This window comes from Mirounga angustirostris, unplaced genomic scaffold (genome assembly GCF_029215605.1).
Source record: "Mirounga angustirostris isolate CCGP_5_RB_7025 unplaced genomic scaffold, mMirAng1.0.hap1 SCAF_7, whole genome shotgun sequence".
In the NCBI taxonomy this organism is placed as follows: domain Eukaryota; kingdom Metazoa; phylum Chordata; class Mammalia; order Carnivora; family Phocidae; genus Mirounga; species Mirounga angustirostris.
In genome coordinates, this window is record NW_026991715.1 from 58,282,510 (window position 1) to 58,306,023 (window position 23,514).

Sequence of the window (23,514 nt, forward strand, 5' to 3'; positions counted from 1 at the left end):
TGCCTTAAGTGTGCTCAGAGCGCTTATATTAGCTTACAGTTGGGCAAATCACCTAACACAAAGCCTATTTTATAGTGAAGAGTTGACTGTCTCGTGTTACTTATTGAATACCACACTACAAGTGAAAAACAGAATGGTCGTGAGTGTATGGGTTGTTTACCCTGGTGATCACATGGCTGACTGGGCTCTGGCTCACTGCTGCCACCCAGCATCAGAAGAGAGCATCCTATGGCATGATGCTAGCCTGGGGAAAGATGCAAATTCAAAATTCAAAGTACGTTTCTAATTGAATGTGTATGGCATTTGCACCATCATGAAGTCAAAACATAGTAAGTGGAGCCATTGCTTGCTGGGGATCATCTATATTCTGAAACAAAGTATGGGTTCCTTATAAACAAGGCAAAAACAAAAACATCTTAGTCACTTTAGAGGCCGCTCCAGGAACAGAAGTTGTCCAGTGTTTCCAGTAAGTTTTGACCATCTCAGACCCCAGGTTCTGAACTGGTGCACAAAGGAACACTGATGGCAGGAAATGGGCCTTCCTGTTATAAGTGAAAGGGTAGGTAGAGTGGATATGATTTCTTCAGAAAGAATGGAATTGGTATAAATGCTGATATTTTTATATTAAATTTGAGCTAGAGTCAGAAATCTAATGCAAAGGAGTTAGCCAGAAGATAAGCTTATATTTGAACTGTTTAATCTGTTTTGTTGGCCTACAATTTTTTCCCCTTGTTTTAAGAATAAAACACGTTTGTATAAGAAATTTTGGAAACATGAATAAGAAGGAAAAAATATGAATAAGAAGGGAAAAAGCTCATCTCCTAAAGATGACTATGAACATCTTCCTATAATTTCATTCTAGACTTTCCATGGTCCCTATAGTTTTTAAAATAGTTTTTATTATAATACTAATATATGCCATTTTCAGAAAGTTTTGAAACAGCAAAATAAAAATCACCCAGAAATAACATTGACATTTTGCAACTATTTACAGTCCCAACTTTGCATATGTTCTTCTGTTCTTTACAAAGTGAACATCTTTTTTTTATATGCTGAATTTTTAACATTCTTACTATCACAAGAACATGTGACAGATGAAGAACTTGCTGATAAACTTACTAGTATTGCACAAACTTTTTAAATATTTTGCTTAGTCATTCCGAATTAGTTTTGAGAGGGTAAAGAAAAATCATGACTTGTGCATCTTAGTCATGAAAATGGCCATTATACTGTATCTACCTCTGTCTTGCTTCTTCTTATTGTTTGGAGGAAGTCAAACTTGAGTAATGTAACCAGCACAGTGCCTAGGAAGTAGTTTAGCTAGTGCCATTTATTGCCTAAAGTCTATCTAAGTTTTGAGATGAAATATATGGCTCAAGAAAGGTTTTCCCTGGTACTTGTTAAGGAAAAACCTCAGGAAGATTTAGAGGCCAGGTTCTGCCTCCAGCCTGCAGAATGTATTGGATTACACATCCTTCTGCTGGATTCCAGAATTCCCTGTGCAAGCTAAGTAAGGAAAGGCCAGCTAGTCTTTTTAGGGCCACACTTCTCCATTGTTGAATTAATGAGATTCATCTCTCGGTGGATACCTTTAAGTGTTTTACAAGAAGGCTAAATAGGGATTTTGTTTTCTGAGCCCTAACACACTAAAACAGGTTTGCTACTGCCTTTGCTCATGAAAGACAATTTAAGAATAAATTTTCCAAATGAACACAGGCTGCTTTTTGTTTCATTCTAGGTAACATGTTTTTGTGGTCAGTTGGGGGGATGCTTTTTACTTGCTTACATTTTTTTAAATTGTTATTTATTGGAGAGAGAAAGAGCATGAGAGGAGGAAGGGGCAGAAGGAGAGGGAGAGAGAGAATCTCAAACAGACTCTGCGCTGAGCACCAAGCCTGATGCAGGGCTCGATCTCATGACCCTGAGATCATGACCTGAGCCAAAATCAAGAATCAGACACTTAACCAACTGAGCCACCCAGGTGCCCCTTTACATTTTTTTTTAATTAGAAGACAAAAGAAATTCCAATTAAAAAGTCCAGGTGATTTTATGTTAAAGCATAGAAGGTAGATAGAAACTATGTTAGTGAGTAACTTAGATCTAAGCTGCTCTGGGCTTTAGTAAATAGGGTGGTTTTGTTGTAACTGAAATGTAAATTTTCATTTCTTTCTCAATTCACCATCTTTGTCAGACTAAGGCATTTTTTTAAAGATTTTATTTATTTATTTGAGAGGGAGAGAGAGAGAGAGAGAGCATGAGCAGGGGGTAGAGGGAGAAGCAGACTGATCAGGGAGCCTGACATGGGGCTTGATCCCAGGACCCTGAGATCATGACCTGAGCAGAAGGCAGATGCTTAACCAACTGAGCCACCCAGGCACCCCAAGACTAAGACATTTTTAATCTGAAAAAAAAGTCACTTTTATTAGTCTGTCATCATCCATTTTCACCCATTCCTTCTGGAAAGGGTTTGAGTAACTTCAGACTTGGAAGTTGCTGCAACTGTGATTTGGCCACTTGTCAGTGCTAACCATCACGTTAGGTGATTCTCTGAAACTAAAAGTGATTCCCAGCCTGAAGATGTCACAAGCCTACTGTTGACAGAGGAAATATTAAATTTGGGCCATAATAATTAGTAAAGCTAAAATACTAATTTGTTTCTAACGTGTTTATTGGCACACACAGAGATAAGCAATCCTTAGGAGCAGAGAGAGAATTTGAGACCAAATGAGCTGGCTCGTGTTCTCCGAACTTAGCTACATACACATGAGCTCTGGAGCATCACTCAGGCTTTTTCTGAACTGGCCATGTCATTAGCAATGTCTTTGTTAGAAATGGTAGAAAATAAATTCACATGTGCTTCAGTGATCAGGAAAAGAAGGGTTCCAAGAGCCAAAGTAATTTCTCCAATAAAGCCCATCAGAAGTGGCAAAATACTAATATAGATGCCCCTAGATTTGGTTGTTCATGTGGGGTTCATGCTGTTAGTTCTTTGTGTTGTTGGTTTAACTCTTTTTATTTCTTGAATGTCAAAACACCCCAGAACCAAGCTGGAAGTAAAAAGAAGATGGATTAGGGATTCAGTGTAAAGGAGAGGATGGTGATGGAAGTCACCATAATGGGGCTGAGCTTTTTCAAGTCATCTTCGTGTTGTTGTAACATTCATCCCTGAAGGTCCAGATCATTTATTCTTACATTGACCCAGTGTTCACTAAAACACTTTAACAAATGTATTTTTTGTGAAGTCAGAGTGCCAGGGAATTAAAGCATAATTAATGTTCAAAGCACTGAGGGGAAACTCTTTTAGAATTTAGAACCCCCTCTCAACAGCTGAGGCTGGTCTCCCAAGCTCTGAGTGCCCTCACTTGGTCTGTGCTGAAAGGACAAGGACCAAATTTCAATTTCTAAAATCCTTTTATTTGTGCCACATAGAATGTGCATTCCACTTGTCATTCCATTGGCTCCTGTCTGGTCTTACAGGTCTCCTCTCATTGACTTTTTCTAATTCACCTTTCACCTAATTCCTGCTCTCTCCCCCATGGTCTTTTGGGCTGAGAGAAGCCACTTTCTGTTTCCTCTAGCAAGAACAGAAATCGCTTATCTGGCTCAGCCACAAGGTCTCAGAGATAACTCCGTTAACATGCATTCTCAAGTGCCTCATCAATAAGGCACAGATAGGTAGAACTGTCTTCTCCGTGGGAGAGTCCTGGAAGCAGTGTGGGAGAAGGCTGATAAATGAGAATTAGATAACGAGAAGACAGACCAGATGGCATTTGTGTGCGGTTATTTACATGATCAGGTTCCCTGTCCAGATTTGACATGGGCAGAATGAGTCACTCCAGTGACCAAGTACTTCCGTTGCTGTATTTTTATAGTAATGCTTTAGTGAAATACCTGATTCCTCTCCTATTGGTGATAGTTCCAAACATGCCTAATTAAAGCATGCCTCTTCCTTTCTCCACAGTTGGCTCGGAAAACCCACCGTTAACGGTGATCCGAAAATTTGTACACCTATTGGACCAAAGTAACTTGGATTTCCAGGAAGAGCTGGAGGTAGCACGGTTAAGAGAAGAAGTGGTGACCAAGATCAGAGGCAACCAACAGCTCGAGAAAGACCTGAACTTGATGGACATCAAGATTGGGCTCCTGGTGAAGAACAGGATCACACTGGAGGTCAGTGATGTCTGTGGGGCCTCTGGCTCCCAGACGAGAGAAGGGGCCCTTGTATTTGCCTGCAACACCCTTTCCAGCTAAACTCATCAGGAATCCAGGATATGTTGTCCAAATTCACTGACCATCTTTCTCATGGTTCTCAGACCTGCAAAATTTTAGGCCCCCGCCCCTTATAACATATTTTGTAAGACTTCTTTACCCTTCTGAAATGAATAGTATATGAAACAAAGCCTACTTGCATATGTACCTTCACAATGAGGCTAAGGCCTTTCCGTGAATATAAAAAAGTCACTGATAGTAAAAGCATGGTTTTCAACATGAAAGTACGTGGGCCCAGTGCCCTTGGAAGATGAGATCAAGTTGCCTGAGGCTTGAGCCTCTTCCCAGAGTACCCACACTGAACAAAGTACTAATAGCTGCAGATGAGACTGATGCTTGCGAGTGGGGGAACTGTCAGTGATTTCATTTTCAGAGTGGAAAACAACTCTTTGTAAAGTTCAGAATAAGCCTGTCACTCTCCCCCTGCCCCCACCCCCGGCCACAGAATTACAGTCCTAGAAAAGTCTGGGTATGTTAAAATTGGGGAGAAATGTATCTTGCTTCTATCTAAAGCAATTAGTTTTTAGGCTCAAATAATCACAGAATTTTGACCTACATGAATGACCAGCAGGACACTGAAAAATCCAGTCGTGCGAAATGTGGAGAATTTACGCAGGACTGTCCTACAAATTGCAGGACAGCAAAGCGTCCCTGCCCCTACCCACTAGAAACCAGTAGTAGCTTCCAGTTGTTAGGATGTTAAAAACAAAACAAAACAAAACAAAAAAACACCTTTTCGGGGTGCCTGGTGGCTCAGTCGGTTGGAGATCCAACTCTTGATTCCAGCTCAGGTCATGATCTCAGGGTCGTGAGATCAAGCCCTTCATCGGGCTAGGCGCTCAATGCACAGTCTGCTTGAGATTCTCTCTCTCCCTCCCTCTGCCCCTCCCCCCACTCACACATACACTCTCTCTCCTTAAATAAAAAAATTCCATCTTTAAAATAACAAACACCTTTACACATTTTCAAAATGGCCCCTACAGAGTGGACTGCCCCCAAAACAGCCTCTAAGTAACTAATGCTATAGTTTTGTATCTGTGTGAAAACTGCTCCTTTCAGAGCTCTCTCAAACCATGTGAAAAGTTTCATTTTTACCCAAGAAAAGAGATTGGTAGTGTAAGAGGTCTCTCCATGTCCCTGTTCCAGTGCCACATCAGTTTTCAGAAAACGGATAGGTTGGGAGGGGCATGGGAAGCTAACCTTCTGGAAACTCCGAGAAAGCTACCATGGGTCAAACAGAGTGCCATCTGCCACGGACTTGAGTCTGTGGTTCTGGGAAATGCACGGCTCAGGAGGCCAGCAGAGAAGTGGATGTGAATGCCCCACTCTTGTCTCTGGCCCTCAGAGAGAAATAGTGAAATAGTGCACAGAAAATAAGGAAAATAGAGCAGTTTATAAAATAGGAAATGATGGTCTTTTCTAACTATTAAGTACAATTTAAGTGTTCTGTATTAAGTCTGTTTTTATCATTTTATCCAGAAAAATAGTACTTTTCTCCTTTTAAAAAAAAGTGTATTATTTGACAAACATGAGAATTTGTAAAGTATAATATATTCCAGAAGGTCCTTCAGAAAATGCCTTTTATAGCCTTCAACTGCTGTTTTACCCTACTCCATAAAGTTGTAAACAGGAAATGCCTTGCCTTTTAAAGTAAAGCCTAGTTGCAAAACACTGAATAGTAGACATAACATGTAGCTTGTTATTCATGTGGAAAATGAAATCATGGCAAATTTTCAGGTCCTTATGAATGTTTAAGATTTTTTAAAACTATTCCCAATTGGGGCGCCTGGGTGGCTCAGTCAGTTAAGCGGCTGCCTTCGGCTCAGGTCATGATCCCAGGGTCCTGGGATCTAGTCCCGCATCGGGCTCCCCGCTCTGCAGGGAGCCTGCTTCTCCCTCTCCCTCTGCCTACTTGTGTTCTCTCTCTCTCTGTCAAATAAATAAATAAAATCTAAAAAAAAAACCAAACTATTCCCAATTGATAGCATTGTGAATCAGAGCTAATTTTTCAACTTACCTTTTCAAACACCAAGTATTGATTACTTGTTGGAAATTAAGTTAATGATTATTAAGTATATGGTCTTATTACTGATAGTAGTATTTTTAGTTTGATGATAAGAATAGTACAGTTGAAGCTTTATAGTAGTGAAAAAGTGAGAAACAACCCAAACACAAAAACAATAAACAGAGAACAACAGAATTAGTTTAACATGTACGTTACATACCCACTAAAAATAATTTTTCAAAGAACATTTTTTTTTTTTTTATAAAGATTTTTATTCATTTATTCATGAGAGACAGGGAGAGAGGCAGAGGGAGAAGCAGGCTCCCAAGGAGCAGAGAGCCCGATGCGGGACTCGATCCCAGGACCCTGGGATCATGACCTGAGCCGAAGGCAGACGCTTAACCATCTGAGCCACCCAGGCGCCCCCAAAGAACATTTTTAAGGGCAGGGGGAAATGTTTGCAATACAAGAGAGAAGACAGTTACTTAAAACAGTACAATTTCATTTGTTGTGAAATATATATATATTTTACTTAAAGCTAGGAAAAAAGTTAAGTGATTTTTCTTTGGGGGGCTGGTAAAATTAAACTTCTGAGATTCTTTTTTTTTTTTTAATACTGAGCATGTTGCGACGCCTGGGTGGCTCAGTCCATTAAGCATCTGCTTTCGGCTTAGGTCCTGATCCTGGGGTCTGGGATTGAGCCCCAGCTGGGTTCTCTGCTCAGCAGGGAGTCTACTTCTCCCTTCCCTCTGCCTGTAGCTCCCCCTGCTTGTGCTCTCTCTCCCTCTCTCTCTGTCAAGTAAAAAATAAAATCACTTAAATGCATACATACATACATACTTACATACTGAGCATGTGTTTAGTTAGGAAAGAAAGGTTTTTAAAGGAAGTAGCTTAGTTTACAAAGAACAACTCCAGCTCTAAAATTTTTCTAAAATTGATGTTCCTCTCCTGGCCGCTCAGTTGGTACAGCATGCAACTCTCAATCTTGGGGTCATGAATTCAAGCCCCATGTTGGGCATAGACCTTACAAATAAATAAATAAATAAAAATAAAATAAGGGGCGCCTGGGTGGCTCAGTCGTTAAAGCGTCTGCCTTCGGCTCAGGTCATGATCCCAGGATCCTGGGATCGAGCCCCACATGGGGCTCCCTGCTCTGCAGGAAGCCTGCTTCTCCCTCTCCCGCTCCCCCTGCTTGTGTTCCCTCTCTCACTGTGTCTCTCTCTGTCAAATAAATAAAATCTTACCAAAAAAATAAATAAAAAAAATAAAATTGGCATTCCTCCTATAAATCACAGAAAGTCAGTGGGTGAATGAAATGGCTAACATTGGTTTTAGGCAAAAAAAAAAAAAATGGCTTAGAGATGGAGACAAAGCAACTGAAGTAGAAGTTTCTTAGAGAAGTAGGGAGGAAGAAAGGTATAAATTCAAACAAGCTTGAAAGAAAATCTGAATAGAAAGTAAAAGTAATCTTGGGGCACCTGGGTGGCTCAGTTGGTTAAGTATCCAACTCTTGATTTCAGCTTAGGTCATGATCTCAGGGCTGTGGGATCGAGCCCTGCATCCGCCACTTGAGATTCTCCCTCTCCCTCTCCCGCCACCCCTCTCTGCACTCACACGAGTGCACGCGCTCTCTAAAATAAGCAAATAAATCTTTTTTAAAAAGAAAAAAATAAAGTCAAAGGAATCTTGAACCCCTGAAAGACCTTGAGGCCAGGGCTACCGAAAACCCAGGGGAAGACTAATTTTACAGCTTAATTGTACCATTTCACTGTGGATATAAGCATGTTTCCTTGGGCATGTTTCTTAACCTCTCTGAGCCTTGTTTTCCCTGGAAAATGTGCTCAATGCTTCCCATATGTTGTTTTTAACCTTCACAGCAACTGAGACTGCAATCATTAAGATTTATAGATTTTATAGATTTAGGAAACAGGCTTAGAGAGGTTAACCTGTGCACGGTGGCAAAGCTAACAACGCTGTGCAGGTAGCCCTACTTTCATGTCTCCAAAGCCCAAACCCTTTGTACTACTCTACACTCCTATAAAATTTTTCATACCACAGCCTCTGACCTGCACGCAGGTATCCTGTGATCAGGACAAAATGGTGGCCATTGGGGCAACATCAAAATGAGGGAACATCATGAACAAGTTAAATACTGTTGCTCCTTCAAACCACTGTGCTTCCCATGTTCAAGACTTATTGGTAAGAATAAAGGACGTGAAATTTCTATTAGTGAAAAGCATATGCGTTTGGAAGCCCTCCCTGGTTGGCCTTTGTCTCCTCCTTTGAGCTTCCCAAAGAAAACTTCTGTTGACACAAGAGCAGTCTTGAGCAAGGCATAATTTCAGGGAAGAAGGAAGATGGGCTTTCTGCCATGCTCCCCACCATTCTGCAGTGGGATCTGCCGCAGACACTGTGTCCCATCCGCCCAGCTGCTAGCTCCCCCACCCTTTCCCCTCCAGGGCTCAGCATCTGACGCTTGGCTTCCCGTCCTGGATTACTGTCCCGGTCCTGCCCTCACCAAGTCTCTCTTCTAATGCAAAGGAGTTTAGTTCTGCTCCAGAGCTTGCTTGCCACTCCCCACCCTCTCTTCTCTCTCCTCTTCTGTGTATGTCAAAAACCTAACACACGGATGAAGTCCAAGAATAAAACAAATGAAAAGTCTTCAGTTTCCAGAGCCACCTCCATTGAAAATAATTGGAGGGGGAGTTAAATACCAAGATTTTATGTCTGCCACATATTTAAAACCAAGATAATCTATTTACTTCATGTATTTGAGAGACTTGAATGATGACTTGAAGAGAAGAAAGCTGGGATAGATGGAGTTGTAAACCAGACTTAATCTAGTGATATTTTAGGACTTCTTGTCAATAAGGATGTCAAGCAGCTACCTGCCCAGACTTCCCCTTTAATCTCCAGCTGGTGCTTAGTACACTTCCTTTCTTCATCCTGAAATCTTTCATATGCTTATGAAATAAGGGTGAAAATGTTGCCTTTTTTAAAAAGTTCATGGAAATGCAAATGAAATCCCCCTCTTTCTGCATACTAGCAGTTAGGAGGCCAGATATAAGGGATAAAGTCCAGGTGGCCCCTCCCTAAGCTGAGAATGGCAAAGAATAAAATCATAGACCCACAAGACAGTGAGTATAACCCACATGGAAGCTTCTGAGAGCAGAACTCCAAGGGGTGTTTTTTTTCCTACCCGTGGATTGACCATAGCTATGGGAGAACGGGATGCTAGGACGTAAGAAGATTTAGAACCTGTACGCAAAAGCTGACCGTGGTTCTCATCCCCAGGGGCAATTGGAAGTGGTGGCAGGCACGTTTTTGGTTGTCCAAATGACTAGGGGTCCCTACGGGCATCTGATGCACAGGGGCCAGGGATGCCAGATGGCCAGTGATCCAGGGATGCATGCGCAATGAAGCATTGTATTATCTGAAATTCCCGGAGTCCCCCTCCTCGGGAACCACGGTCAAACATCCTGATGCTGGCTGCAAATCAACTCCTCACATGGAGGCTGGGCTAAGAGCTCAGGGAAGCAGATGGAAGAAGATTTAGGAAAAACAGCTTTATTGCCACCTACTCTGGGGGACAGTGACCCATGGTTACATGGCAGAGGAGGCAGGCATTCTAGAGCACTGGCTTTCATTTGAGTCCTGTGCCACTGGTGGGTCATGAAAGCAATTAAGCGAGTCACATCAGCAATCTTTAAAAGTTGAGGAGAATAAAAGCAAATTGAAGATATCAAAGTGTATCGCAGTAGTATGGATAAGTATTTCATATTGCGTGTGTGTGTGCATGTGCGTGTGTGTTTACCAGCAAACGATGTAAGATGTATTTTGTGCTGTGGGTCCCTGTAAAAGTATTTGGTAGACCCTTACCTGAGAGTCCTGCTCTTGTTCATGACCCTTTACACACTTGAAGGGGACACAATAGCCTGAAACGACTACTTGACAAGATTTGCAGCCACGCCTTTTCCAAGATTCTGTTGAAAATGGTTAAAGGAGCAAGATTGAGAAAAATAAATTTTGTTAAATATTTAGGGGATTCTGGGTGCCTGGGTGGCTCAGATGGTTAAGCGTCTGTCTTCGGCTCAGGTCACGATCCCAGGGTCCTGGGATCGGGTCCCGCATCGGGCTCCCTGCTCCTTGGGAGCCTGCTTCTCCCTCTGCCTCTCTCTCTCTCTCTCTCTCTCTCTGTCTCTCATGAATAAATAAATAAAAAATTAAAAAAAAAATTTTAAAAAGGAGATAGGATGGGGCGCCTGGGTGGCTCAGATGGTTAAGCGACTGCCTTCGGCTCGGGTCATGATCCTGGAGTCCCGGGATCGGGTCCCACATTGGGCTCCCTGCTCAGCGGGAAGCCTGCTTCTCCCTCTGCCTCTGCCTCTCTCACTCTCATGAATAAATAAATAAAACATTTAAAAAAAAATTTAGGGGATTCCTTTCACTTCCATCTCTAATTTCTACATTACATATTTTTTGCAAGTGCTTTTATAGTTTGAAAAGATCTAATTCATTCTTTAAAAGTGTACACTTGAGGGCGCCTGGGTGGCTCAGTCGGTTAAGCGACTGCCTTCGGCTCAGATCGTGATCCTGGAGTCCCGGGATCGAGTCCCGCATCGGGCTCCCTGCTCGGCAGGGAGTCTGCCTCTCCCTCTGACCCTCCTCCCTCTCATGCTCTCTCTCTCTCAGTCTCTCTCTCTCAAATAAATAAATAAAATCTTTAAAAAAATAAAATAAATAAATAAATAAAAGTGTACACTTTAGTGGTGTTTAGTATATTCACAAAACTGTAGGACCATAACATCCATAATTCTAGAACATTCACCCCAAAAAGAAACCCCAGAGAAAATGTTCTCAAATTAGATGGTATGTGAATTTTATCATATGTGAATAACAATTCACTTCAAAAAAACAAAGAACACCCATGTTCATTAACACTTACTACCTATTCTCCCCTAAAGCAGAGCAACTATTAATCTACTTTCTGGCCAGATTTGCCTGTTATGGATATTTCATATGAATGGAATCACACTGTATGTGATCTGTTGTGACTGGCTTTTTTCCCTTAGTATATTGTGTGTTTTAAGGTTTTAGCCTAAATCAGTACTTCATTCCTCTTTATTGACAAATAACATTCCATTGTACAGATATACCATATTTTGTCTATCCATTCATCAGTTAATGAACATATGAGTTGTTTCCTCTTTTGGGGTATTATGAATAATTCTGCTGTGAGCATTCATGTACACATTTTTGTGTGGACACTGGTCTTCCATTCTCGGGTATATACCTAAGAGTGGAATTGCTGGTCATATGGTAACTCTGTGTTTAACTTTTGAAGAACTGCCAAAATGTTTTCTAAGTGGGTATACCATTGTACATTCCCACCAGCAAGGTATGAATTGGGAAAATGTCTATTCAGATCTTTTGCCCATGTTTGATTGGGCTGCCTTTATTTTTGAAATGCAAGAGTTCTTTATATCCCTCATTCAATGTAAACATTTTCTCCCCTTCTGTGGGTTGTCTTTTTATTTCATTAGTAGTGTCCTTTGAAGTCAAAGGTTTTACTTTTTATGAAGTCCAATTTATTTTTTCTTTTGTCACTGGTACTTTTGATGTCATATGTAAGAAACCATTGCTTAATCCAAAGGGACAAAGATTTATGTCTAGGTTTTCTTTCAAAAGTTTTATAGTTTTAGCTCCTACCTTTAGTTCTTTGATCTCTTTTGAATTAATTTTTGTTTATGGTATGAAGTCAGGGTCTGACTTCTTTCTTGTAAATGTGGATATCCAGTTATCCCAGAATCATTTGTTGAAAAGACCATTCTTTCCCTATTGAAATGTATTGGTGCCTACATTTCATCTTAAGAACAGCTAAGTACAGCTTTAGAGAACAAATATTACAAAAGCCAAATTCACCTGCAAGCTGAGTTTCCTTAATGTAACATTCTCTCCTTTGTTTCTTCCTAAGGGATATGTGGAAAATTAATCTTTCCAACACATGTGTTTTGAGGTGTGTGTGAAGGGAGGAGGTAAAAAACAGCAGGATAAAAAGTAATCATTTCATAAATTTTTTCTAGGATGTAATTTCACACAGAACGAAGCTGAATAAGAAAAAAGGTGGAGAAATGCAAATACTGAATAACACTGACAACCAGGGAATTAAAAGTTTAAGTAAGGAGAGAAGAAAAACACTAGAAACATACCAGCAGCTGTTTTATCTTTTACAGGTGAGAACAATTGCTTTCACTAAAAGCTTTGGATCAATACTATATTCCTTGTTGGTGGTTTATAATGGATCTTTTCCCAATGTAAAGTTGTAGTCGCTGACATGTTTGAGCTACTACTAAGTACCAAGTACTATTCTGGATGCTTTACATACATCATATCTTTTAATTCTTACCACAACCCTCAGAACACAATAATTATTGTTATTCCCACACTATAGATGAGAAAACTGAGATGCAGCCAGTAAATGGTAAAGCCAAGGGTATTGGAACCCAAGCAGTTTGACTTTGGAGCCCTTGCTTCTGAGACTGTTATATTACAGTTATGTGCAGAGACAGTATAAACCTAGACATAAAATAAGCAGATGCTGTCAGCCATGAAAAAATTAAAGTATGTGCAAAATGGATCTTTACCTGACCCAGCCTGCCCTTCTTTTGAGAATAGAACCAGAGAGTTTGGATTAGGGCAGTAGGGCATCTTTTTGATTTCCTTATTTTCATGGCATTACTACGATGTCAATGAACAGTCATTTTCCACTGCTTCCAGGGTGCAGGTGAGAATAAGTTGAACTGCTTATGGTTCAACTGTGGTGGACCAGTTACTGTTCTGGTTAATCACTAATTCACCTTAACTGTCCTACCAGCACATCCACTTAGTCCCAAAGGAAAGTGAGTAAGCACTGAGTAAGTAAGCAAAACAAAGTTTATCACTTTGTTTAGTGATAAACAAAGTCTTCCCTTTGGCAGGACAATTTTCCCTGAAAAGGTGGCTCAGCAGTTCTTCCTAGAGTCAGGTGTCCCTTTGTGTAATGGGGATGCAGCTGCTGTTGGTGGTGACTCCCTCAAGGCCTGAAGGTCCCTGAATCTTTCCTTGGGGACCACGCTGACATTAGGTATACAGAGAACACGTTACCCAAACCATGAATGAGGCGTGGTTTGCCACATGGAAGAAGTTACGTTAATTTTAGTACAGATGAGAATTCTCAGTCTGGAGTGACTGGCGAGCAGGTGTAGTACCACAGATGGCCACGATGTGGCAGCATAGAAGGAAAATGTTAAAACAGTATTATTGTTCATAGAATCCATTGCTTAATTAACCCCAGCAAACCTTCCAGAAAGACAAGGGGCTCCCACTGGGTAGGGAAGGGTTTTTCTCTACCTAAATTAGAATAGTAGTCATCCACCAGTTGGAAATTTAATCTTAGGCATTTATTTGTTTTGACCTCCATGAACCTCCCAAATGTATGAGGCTTCTTTAGGATATAGTTTCTCGTGGTAGATTTTGATAGAATTTGTGTCCTAAGAAAAGTGAAACTGTGGTCATTGGCCTAAGACTTGTATTTTTTACCTTGTTCTGTAAGTGGACACCCATGAATGGAAAGGGTAAAAAATGCAGGAACATCTTGAGAATAATTCCACCACTTTATTCCCCAAACAACCCAAAACTGCTAGTCCCAGAGCTCTACCATTCAGTTGTACTGAGTGAAGTGTCTCTTGAATTCATGTAATTTTCTTTACCTTTTCTCGGAGACATTAGCCTGAGGTCATTGAGGAAACTACAGAAAAGCAAATGGTCTAGATTCCTTTGGCCTTTGAATGATGCCTTGGCAAGAAGTCTGAGCCAAAGCACAAGTCAGCTAGTAAAGGTTTTGCTTTGCGTTTGCCTCTTCAGTCTCAGCCTCCATGGAAAGTGTTCAGGTCATCTGGGAGGCATGAGGAGTAGGCTTTTTAGCTTTAGAGTGAGTTTCCTTTCTCCTAATCCCATATGCTTAGTGTGGGAAAAGAATCACTGCAGAACTGTAAAGAAAACGTCCTCAGCTACTGCTTCATAAAGTTTCAGACAATCATGATGAGCTTGAAAGTAAACCTAAGTAGTAAGGTAAACTAGAATTTGGATTTTCCTTAAAAACTTTAAAGCCAAACTGCTTGAGTGTATTAAATGAAGACTAGTTTCCACATATGGAAAATTTTCTTTTCTCATCAGCAGGAAGATGAAGAGTAGAGATACTTAATTTCTCTATGTAAATATTTTCCTCTATAACCTAAATAGTAGTTGTTTTCCTCTAACCTCATCTGGTTGGTGTAGCTCCTGGAGAAAACCCATATTACATGAAGGCTGCTGGTGTATCTCAGAAACTCCATCCTCAGAAGAGCCCTCAGGAATCCACGTCAATTTTTTTTTAATTCTTGAGTTTTAAGTTGTCTTTTTTTTTTTTTCTGTCACTTCCTTCTGCCGTTTCATCCATCAGCTATCCTGACCTTCACCCCTCCCTTCAGACTCCCCACCTCACTTCTACCTTCTCTCTCCTTGTAAAACATCCTGGCCATCCCACTGTCTCTACATGTAAATGTATCCTTTTCTTTTTCTTTCTAGTCTCAGAATATGGGACGTATTTCCTTCTGTTCATTCATTAGTCCTTCTAGAATAATCTATGTAGCTGGTCTCTTGGTTCATTATTGCCAGTCTCTTCAGATACCGGATTCTATTGGCCAACCCCTCTCTCTTCTGTGTCTCTACATTAAATATTAATATGTAGCCTGAAATGGTTAACAGTGTATAATGTACATAATATAACTATATTTCATTAAATATATAGCATATAAAACTTAAATCCTATTGTAGCTTTATAATATAACTTCCTATAGTATTAATTTTAGCTGACACCTTTTAAAGTCTTATTATGTGTCAGATACTCCACTATATGCTTTATACGTATTAAAGGGAATTGGGTACTCCTCTCTGTTTTAATAATATATTAACATACAGTTTTGTTTTTAGACCAATCCTTTATACCTGGCTAAGCTGATTTTCCAGATGCCACAGAATAAATCAACTAAATTTATGGACACTGTTATTTTCACACTATACAATTACGCTTCCAATCAGCGAGAAGAATATCTACTCCTCAAGCTTTTTAAGACTGCTCTGGAGGAAGAAATAAAGTATGTATATAAATATATATGTAAAAATATCAATGAATAGATCATTTTAGTGGCAGCTATCTCTGATTTACTAAAATAGTATTTAAATTATTCTTATAAGTTACTCATATATGTTCAAGTATATCAATTCACTTAAGAAATTTCTACGTCACTATAGGTATTTCCTGGTACAGCTTTCTCCCACCAGTGATAGCTTTTTTAGAGCTAAATTATTTTTGACTTTGCAAGTAAACAGCAACTTGAAAATCAAAAGCTTTTTTGAAAGTCAGTGGAAAAAATTTAACTTAATTAAAATTCTGTGAGTAATAAAGCTGTAAACAGATGGGGATAATAGTCTCTGCCAAAAAGTCTTCTTTTACTTCTCTTACTGAAACTTAAACTGATTTTTGCTGATTTATTTTCTGATTCAGTTAATATAAAAAGGAATGTGCAGATGCCTATATTAAAGGGGCCAAAAGAATACAGGAAAAATGCCCTTAGCCAACAAGATGGATCTCAGCTGCCTTCCTGGCTTCTTATAACTTGAGCTATACTGGTTCCTATGGATCTCAGAAGCATATTAGCTAGGAACCTCTGCCCTCAGGGTATCTGTAAGCCAGCCTGAGAAATAGGACACATGAGAAATAGGAATGTGTGCACTGGAATAAATAAGTACTAATGAATGACACACACAGTATAACAGATCAGAGGGATGGAGGGAGAAGTTACAGTTCCAGTTACAATTGTAATAGCAATTTAACAATGTAATGGGACCGACACAGCTACACTTATGGGGAACATAGCATAGTGTATAAACTTGTCAAATCACTAAGTTGTACACCTGAAACTAATGTAATGTGTGTCAACTCTACTCAAAAGATAATAAATAAGAAAGGGAGGAAGGTAGAAAAGTTCCAGTTAGGTCAGCCGATAAAGACTTTAGGGAGAGGGGCGCCTGGGTGGCTCAGATGGTTAAGTGTCTGCCTTCAGCTCAGGTCATGATCCCGGGGTCCTGGGATCAAGCCCCGCATCGGGCTCCTGGCTCAGCGGGGAGCCTGCTTCACCCTCTGCCTCTGCCTCTCCCCCTGCTCATGCTCTCTCTCTATCTCTGTGTCTCAAATGACTAAATAAAATCTTTAAAGAAAAAAAAAGTTAAAAAAAAAAAGACTTTAGGGAGAGGAAGTAGTTGATCCAAATCCTTCAAGAATATCTACAGTTTTTTATAAGAAGAAATGGAAAAGGGAAATAAGAAACAATATTGACAGAAAGAGCATGGGCCAAAATCGGTGAAAGAACGTAGGATCAATCTCACCAAAATGTGATTTAACTAGTCACGAACAGGAGATGGAGCTAGAAAGATAGGTTGGGCCAGATCACGGGAGCCACTGAGCCCAGGCCCAAGTGCTGAGGCACTGTTCACTTCCTTGGAATCCCTGAAAGGTCTTCGAGCAGAGTATAGACATGGCCACGCGAGGTTTCTAGGGGATTGGTCTGCTGCTGTTTATGAACAGAATAAAGGGCAGCTGCACAGGTCAGAGAAATAGGGGAGTCAGAAGGAAAAAAAATACAGTTTGGATTTTTAACACAATGAGTATGAGCTACAGGTATAGAACGTGAAGGGGAAAATGTCCAGCAGAAAATCAGAAATCCAAAACCAATTTCCAGGAGAGAGAGATGGATTAGACGCTGAGCTCAGAGGACAAGTTCCAAGGAGGTGGTCGTTGAGATTGCACATGAGTGACGTCTGAGGATAGATCATGTAGAAAGATGTGAGATCGAACAGTTAAAATGTGGGGAAAGGAGCCAACAAAGGAAACCAAGGGAACAACTGGGTAAGATGAGGACTGGAATACAGCACTCTGAGACGCTGAGGGGAAAGGGGGTACACAGGGAGCACGTGGTCACGTGGGAGGGTGAGAGGCTGCACGGAGATGAAAGGGAGGCGGGTCAGGGAAGCTCACAGGAGTTGGCAATCAGCAGTCAAGAGCAGCTCTCTCCCCCCATGTGAGGTAGCCAGAAGCTTCCCTGAGGAGAATTTGAGTGTGATTTGAAGAAGTGGATTTAGTTCATTGAATCGAGAACGTTGTTTTTGAAATGTGGTAACTAGATGGGACACAGTACTTGCACGGTGGCCCCCTGGCTTCTTCTTAGTGTCAGTCCATTTTTAGTTCCTTCCTGCCTTCTAGATCGAAATTAAAGCCGAGCACTTATTTTTACATCCTCGAGTCCCTCGCATAACGAACACACATCTTACAAATGATTGCTTGCTTTTAAACCATGCCGCCTTTGATTTTCATGGAGGAAGTAGAGCCCCATGAAGTCCTTGCCCACCAGAGAGAACATAGGCTGTTTAAAACTCTGTCCATACAGGCAACCCATTTGTTTTGGTCTGGGCTTCTTTTAGATCAAAGGTGGATCAGGTACAGGACATAGTGACTGGGAACCCCACGGTCATCAAGATGGTTGTGAGCTTCAACAGAGGTGCCCGAGGACAGAACACGCTGCGCCAGCTCCTGGCTCCAGTGGTGAAAGAGATCCTGGACAACAAGTCCCTGACCATCAACACGAGCCCTGTAGAGGTGTACAAGGCTTGGGTGAACCAACTAGAAACACAGACTGGAGAAGCCAGGTACCTGAGCCCGGAAGATGTTGGTTTTCAGTCATGTTTTATGATCATTTTTACATGGTTATGATATATATCCTCTTAAACTCTCTTAAAAGAACAAAATTTACTGTCCAGAGGCAGTTTTCAACTGAAGATGTTCCCTCCTTTAATGTACCCATGCAGGCCACATTCTTGGACCCTTGCGCATCTCAGTATGACATGGTACTTTCAACTTTCAGTCCTGGTTGACCCCCAAAGCCACAACTTCTGTAATTCTCTCCCTTGGTTGCTCTGTGTGTGTTTCTAAACCTAGACCTAGAAATAGTACAGACTTTCTCTTCACCTGATGATACATACTTTTTTACAGTTACCAAGTGAGTAAGTTTCCTGTGTAAGCATTAATAAGCCAGGTAGGATAGGCTTATTCTGGGTGGTAGTTAGTAAATCTAAGCAATCTCAGCTTTTTATCTTGTGCAAAAGGATGCCTTGTGCAATCGTTAATATACGCACAGAGAATTACGTGGATGGTTCTCACAGCACTGTTTGTAACAGCAAAAAGTTGGGAAAAGTCAAAATATTTAGCTTTGAGGAATTTGTTAAATAAATGTTTGTATAACACATAGTAGACTTAGTAACTGTTTGGAATAATGGTGTAGAAATATTTTTATTGGCATGGAAAAAATGTGGTATAGTTTTCAGTTGTAGTTGAGTACAATAAACCATTTTCTGTAAAAATTGTGTGTGTGTGTGTGTGTGTGTGTAGGATCTATATGGAATGTGTATATGTATCAACTCTATTATACCCATGTGTGTGTTAGGCCCACATACACAGATGTATAGAGTAGGACTTAGAAATTTATGCACCAAGATATGAAAGATGGTTGTCTCTGGGTTGGTATTATATTCTTGTTTGTTTATATGCAATTTTTTCTGCAATGAACATACTGTTTTTTTGTAATTAAAAAAAAAGAGGGATGGCTGGGTAAGCATCCAACTCTTGATCTTAGCTTAGGTCTTGAGCTCAGATTTTGATCTCAGGGTTGGGCTCCATACTGGGGGAACCTACTTAAAAGAAGAGAGAGAGAGAGAGAAAGTTAGCCGGGTCTGTATCACTTGAGTCTCCTGTTATTTTGCCAGAAGAGTCCCGAGAGAGAGCCTGGAGTCCCCCTCGTCCACTAGTGGCAGGGGAACTGTCTGGACACATGGGACCTCCCCTCAGTTGGCAAACATTTTGCGCCTGAGGTCAGTGGGTGAAGTCCACTTCACTGTACAAAACTTGATTGTCCAAACAGCTTGGCAAGAACACAAATACTTGTCCCTAAGCCCCCAATTAATTGAAAGCCCTTGTGTTTTCAGCAAGCTGCCTTATGACGTGACCACCGAACAAGCTCTAACATACCCAGAAGTGAAAAATAAACTGGAGGCATCCATTGAGAATCTGAGAAGGGTCACCGACAAAGTCCTGAATTCTATCATTTCTTCCCTTGATCTCCTGCCGTAAGTTGTACATGTAGCTACTTGAACGTTCTTCCCTCAAAGTTCTTGCAGCACGATGTTAAATAAATCCTAGCAGTCAAGATAGGCATTTTCCCTCATACTGTTTTAACATGATTTTATAAGTTTGCCTGCGTTTGCATTTTAAGTTCATAACTGTTCTCCAAAGAGGGAACACTAAAAACAGTGCTCAGTGACTGTCATCAGTGAAGGTCCTGTGATTCTGTTACCATCTCATTTTATGTTTAATTTTTAAGAAAACTGCTCCACTGTAGTTGACTAGAACAACTGCTTTGTGTTTCTTTCTCACTTAGCCTTTTCCCATTATTTTCTTTTGTCATCTGTTTTACATGTAGTTATGGATTGAGGTATATAGCCAAAGTACTGAAGAATTCGATCCATGAGAAATTTCCTGATGCCACAGAAGATGAGCTATTAAAGGTAGATTTTCAAGGGTCATCTCACCATAGCTTCTGTTGGGGGCGTGAGCCAAAATTATCAGCATTACATTTTGTGAGATTTTCTTTTCCCTCCACATGACTGTTTATAAAAAGCTGCAGGTCTTCTGTTTTGAATGACTGTCAAGATTATTGATGATGCTGAAATTACTTTAGAGATCTTACACATTATTGAGAATCTTTGTATTAGAGTATTTGGGGACAATATGCTCTAATTATGCTATTTTTCACCAAAAATAATTTGGTTAGCTATATTGGTAATGTGTGACTATTTTCACTACCTTTACAGAACTCCTTTTTAGGATTCAGATCAGAAAATGATCTTTCTTGGGACACGGCAATGAATATTTACTTCAATTTTTAAAAATCTAAAACTCTTGAGTTGTTTCTCTTGAAAACGGTCTTTTCCTCTGCATTCCTCCAGATTGTGGGAAACCTCCTATACTACCGGTACATGAACCCAGCTATCGTAGCTCCTGATGGCTTTGATATCATTGACATGACTGCTGGAGGTCAGATCAATCCCGACCAAAGGAGAAACTTGGGATCAGTGGCCAAGGTTCTTCAGCATGCAGCCTCCAACAAGCTGTTCGAAGGAGAAAACGAGCATCTCTCTTCTATGAATAATTATTTATCAGAGACCTATCAAGAGTTCAGGTGAGAGGGGTGATTACTTTTGGAGAAACTTGCAAGATGATGAGCAAAAGTCATGTGTGTTCTGTACTCAGAAGTGAAGTTGGGGCTGAGGGATAGGAACCTCAGGTGATGGCATGCATTTCTTCTTGCTGGCGCAATGGGGAAAGAACAGGCTGGGTCACTTCAGTCGGGGGCTCCCCATCCCACCCCTGCCCCCAGTGCCCCTGCTACCCTGAATCATCCCCAGATGTTTGATTTCTGCTGTGGACAGAATGAAATCTTTACTCTTCCTGGTGCGCTACTGGCTTATAGGACTTAGAAGTCAGAAAAGCAGATTTCTTCTTCATTGAACTTAAGAAGAGGGTTTTTGGTTCTGTTTTCTTTCTTTTTTTTTTTTTTTAAGATTTTATTTATTTATTTGAGAGAGAGAATGAGATAGAGAGCATGAGAGGGGGGAGGGTCAGAGAGAGAAGCAGACTCCCTGCTGAGCAGGGAGCCCGATGTGGGACTCAATCCCGGGACTCCAGGATCATGACCTGAGCCGAAGGCAGTCGCTTAACCAACTGAGCCACCCAGGCGCCCTTGGTTCTGTTTTCTTTACAAATGTGTCCAATGAGAAAGAACTTGCTTATCTGCATCAGACAATAGTAGGACACTGAGTATTTGGTTTTCAAAAGGCTAGAGAGATCCAGCTTTTATATTTGTTGAGGATTGTATAGGAGTGTGTTCTTTTCTTTAACCTCTGTTACCCATGTAAGACTTACGTCCATTGCCTTGATAGGCATTTCCAAATTCTATCACTGATCTTTCCATGGGAACATGAAAGGAGTGGGTCTGGTAGGAAGATACAGTCACCCTGAAGCTCTCCGAGGAAGCATATTCAATTTGGTGTTCGTTTTTTCTCTTGTTGCCATTCCATTGGTAGGTCGTAGAAATAAGACATAAATGCAGCCTCTGTAACTCCTCACTTAGAAAATTGATTTCCCATTCCTCAGTTTTCCTCTGAGGAGTGGATCTTCCTCTGGAAGAGTGATTTATCTGCTCACAAAGGTAGTTCATGATCATTATTCTCTGTTTAGAATTGTGGCCTCTTGTGAGAAAATTCCCTCCAAATCCTCTTACTACAGGAAGATTTGATATCTCGAGCTGCTAATTTTAGTTCTTCTCACAGATGAAAAATGTACTATTTCTTGTAAATCCTTATCTGCTACTACAGCTTCCCTTTACTTCCTTTTTTCTCAGATTGTTCTTATCAAACATCTGTGGTTCCAGCTCTTCTTCAAAAAGAAACAAAACCAAAGTCCCCCCCACTTCCTCTTAAATTCCTATTTTTTCCTCTCACACTTGTATTTATCCTATGTGTTCCTCAGCAACCTATTAAAAGTGTAGGAAGACAAACTGTCAAAAAAGTGTAGGAAGACCAACTGTCACATGGAAATGTGCTCTTCTCCCGCACCAACAGGGCTGCCCACGATTTAACCTCTTCACCTTTGGGCTGGGAAGGTAGAGGCCTTTTTGGTGTATAAGCCTTGGGTACCCTTAGGAGATAGACCAAAGATAATTTCAGGCATATGAAAATTTACTGCAGGGGCACCTGTGTGGCTCAGTCTGTTAAGTGTCTGACTCTTGATTTTGGCTCAGGTCATGATCTCAGGGAGACTCTCTCTCTCTGCGCCCACAGCCCCCCTACCCTGGGCACACGCTCTCCCTCTCTGTCTCAAATAAATAAATCTTTTAAAAAATAAAATAAATCGGGGGGAAAGATGGCGGAGGAGTAGGGGACCCTATTTCAGCTGGTCCCCGGAATTGAGCTGGATATCTACCGACCACTCTGAGCACCCACGAAACCAGCCTGAGATGTAAGAAGATCTGGATCTCTACAAACAGAATATCGCAGGCGGTTGGTTTTGAGGTACGAAGCGGAGAGCCGTAATTCCGCGGGCAGATATCGGAGGATAAACGGAGGCGGGAGGGTGCCTGGACGTGGGGATCCTACCCCGCTGGTGAGTGACAGCCTCAGGCGCTGCGGGGCACAGACTCGCAGACCGGTGGCGTCGGGAAAGGACTTTAGGGCAGCCCCCGGGGGTGGAAAACCAGACCGGCGGGGTTGCGCGCACGCGAACTGCAGGCCCCCCGGACAGAAACCGGAGTGGCGGTTGCACCCACGTGAACTGCAGCCTCCGAGACGGAAGCCTGGTGCACCGGGGTCGTGCCGGTGAACTGCAGGCCCGGGGTGGAAACCCGGAGTGGCGGAGTCGCGCGCACGCGAACTGGGAGCGGCTGGGGGTTTTAGAAGCACAAAGGGCAGAGACGTGCCCCGACCTGGAGGCAGGAGTGGGAGCGCTGCGGAGGGGCGCACAACCCAGGCCCCTGCAGTTTATAGCAGCACGGACAGAAACGGAGACAGTGTGGCCTGGAGAGCTCACTGAAGAACAGACTGCGGTCTCTCTGCTCTGAGGCAGAGGGTTGGAAACGGTCTCTTCTGCTCTGACTCGCAGAAGAGACGTGGAAAGCCGCCAGGGAAAGGCGCCAGAGAACAAAAGCCCCAAAGACTGATTCCCCCTGAGCCCATCCCCCGCCACAGGGGCGCAGGGCAACTCCGCCCAAACAGGGTTGTCGCAGGCCCATCCCGCAGAAGACAGGCTGGGAAAACAAGAGGCCAGCAACCCTAAGGTCCCAAGAAAACAGGTGCATCTTGCTTGGGTTCTGGTCAATAATTTGGACTCTATACATTCCCTCAAACACCCATCAACAGAATGACTAGGAGGAGGAGCCCCCAAAACAGAAAAGACTCAGAGATTATGACTTATGCTGCAGATTTACAAATGGATGCAGACATAACCAAGATGTCAGAGATGGAATTCAGGCTAGCAATTGTGAAGACGATGGCTA

At 41.6% G+C, this 23,514-nt stretch overlaps 1 protein-coding gene across 4 annotated transcripts in view; it reads left to right on the forward strand.

Annotated features, from left to right (window-relative positions):
- The window catches only part of IQGAP2 (IQ motif containing GTPase activating protein 2), a 289,473-nt gene that overhangs the window by 233,154 nt on the left and 32,805 nt on the right, over window positions 1–23,514 (forward strand). For all 4 annotated transcript variants that reach the window (XM_045896728.3, XM_045896738.3, XM_045896719.3 and 1 more), the window contains 7 exons: window positions 3,962–4,170; window positions 12,361–12,510; window positions 15,287–15,450; window positions 17,834–18,058; window positions 19,391–19,531; window positions 19,885–19,969; window positions 20,411–20,643. In XM_045896728.3, coding sequence (XP_045752684.1) covers window positions 3,962–4,170; window positions 12,361–12,510; window positions 15,287–15,450; window positions 17,834–18,058; window positions 19,391–19,531; window positions 19,885–19,969; window positions 20,411–20,643 — 1,207 coding nt within the window. The remainder of the gene's footprint in view (window positions 1–3,961; window positions 4,171–12,360; window positions 12,511–15,286; window positions 15,451–17,833; window positions 18,059–19,390; window positions 19,532–19,884; window positions 19,970–20,410; window positions 20,644–23,514) is intronic.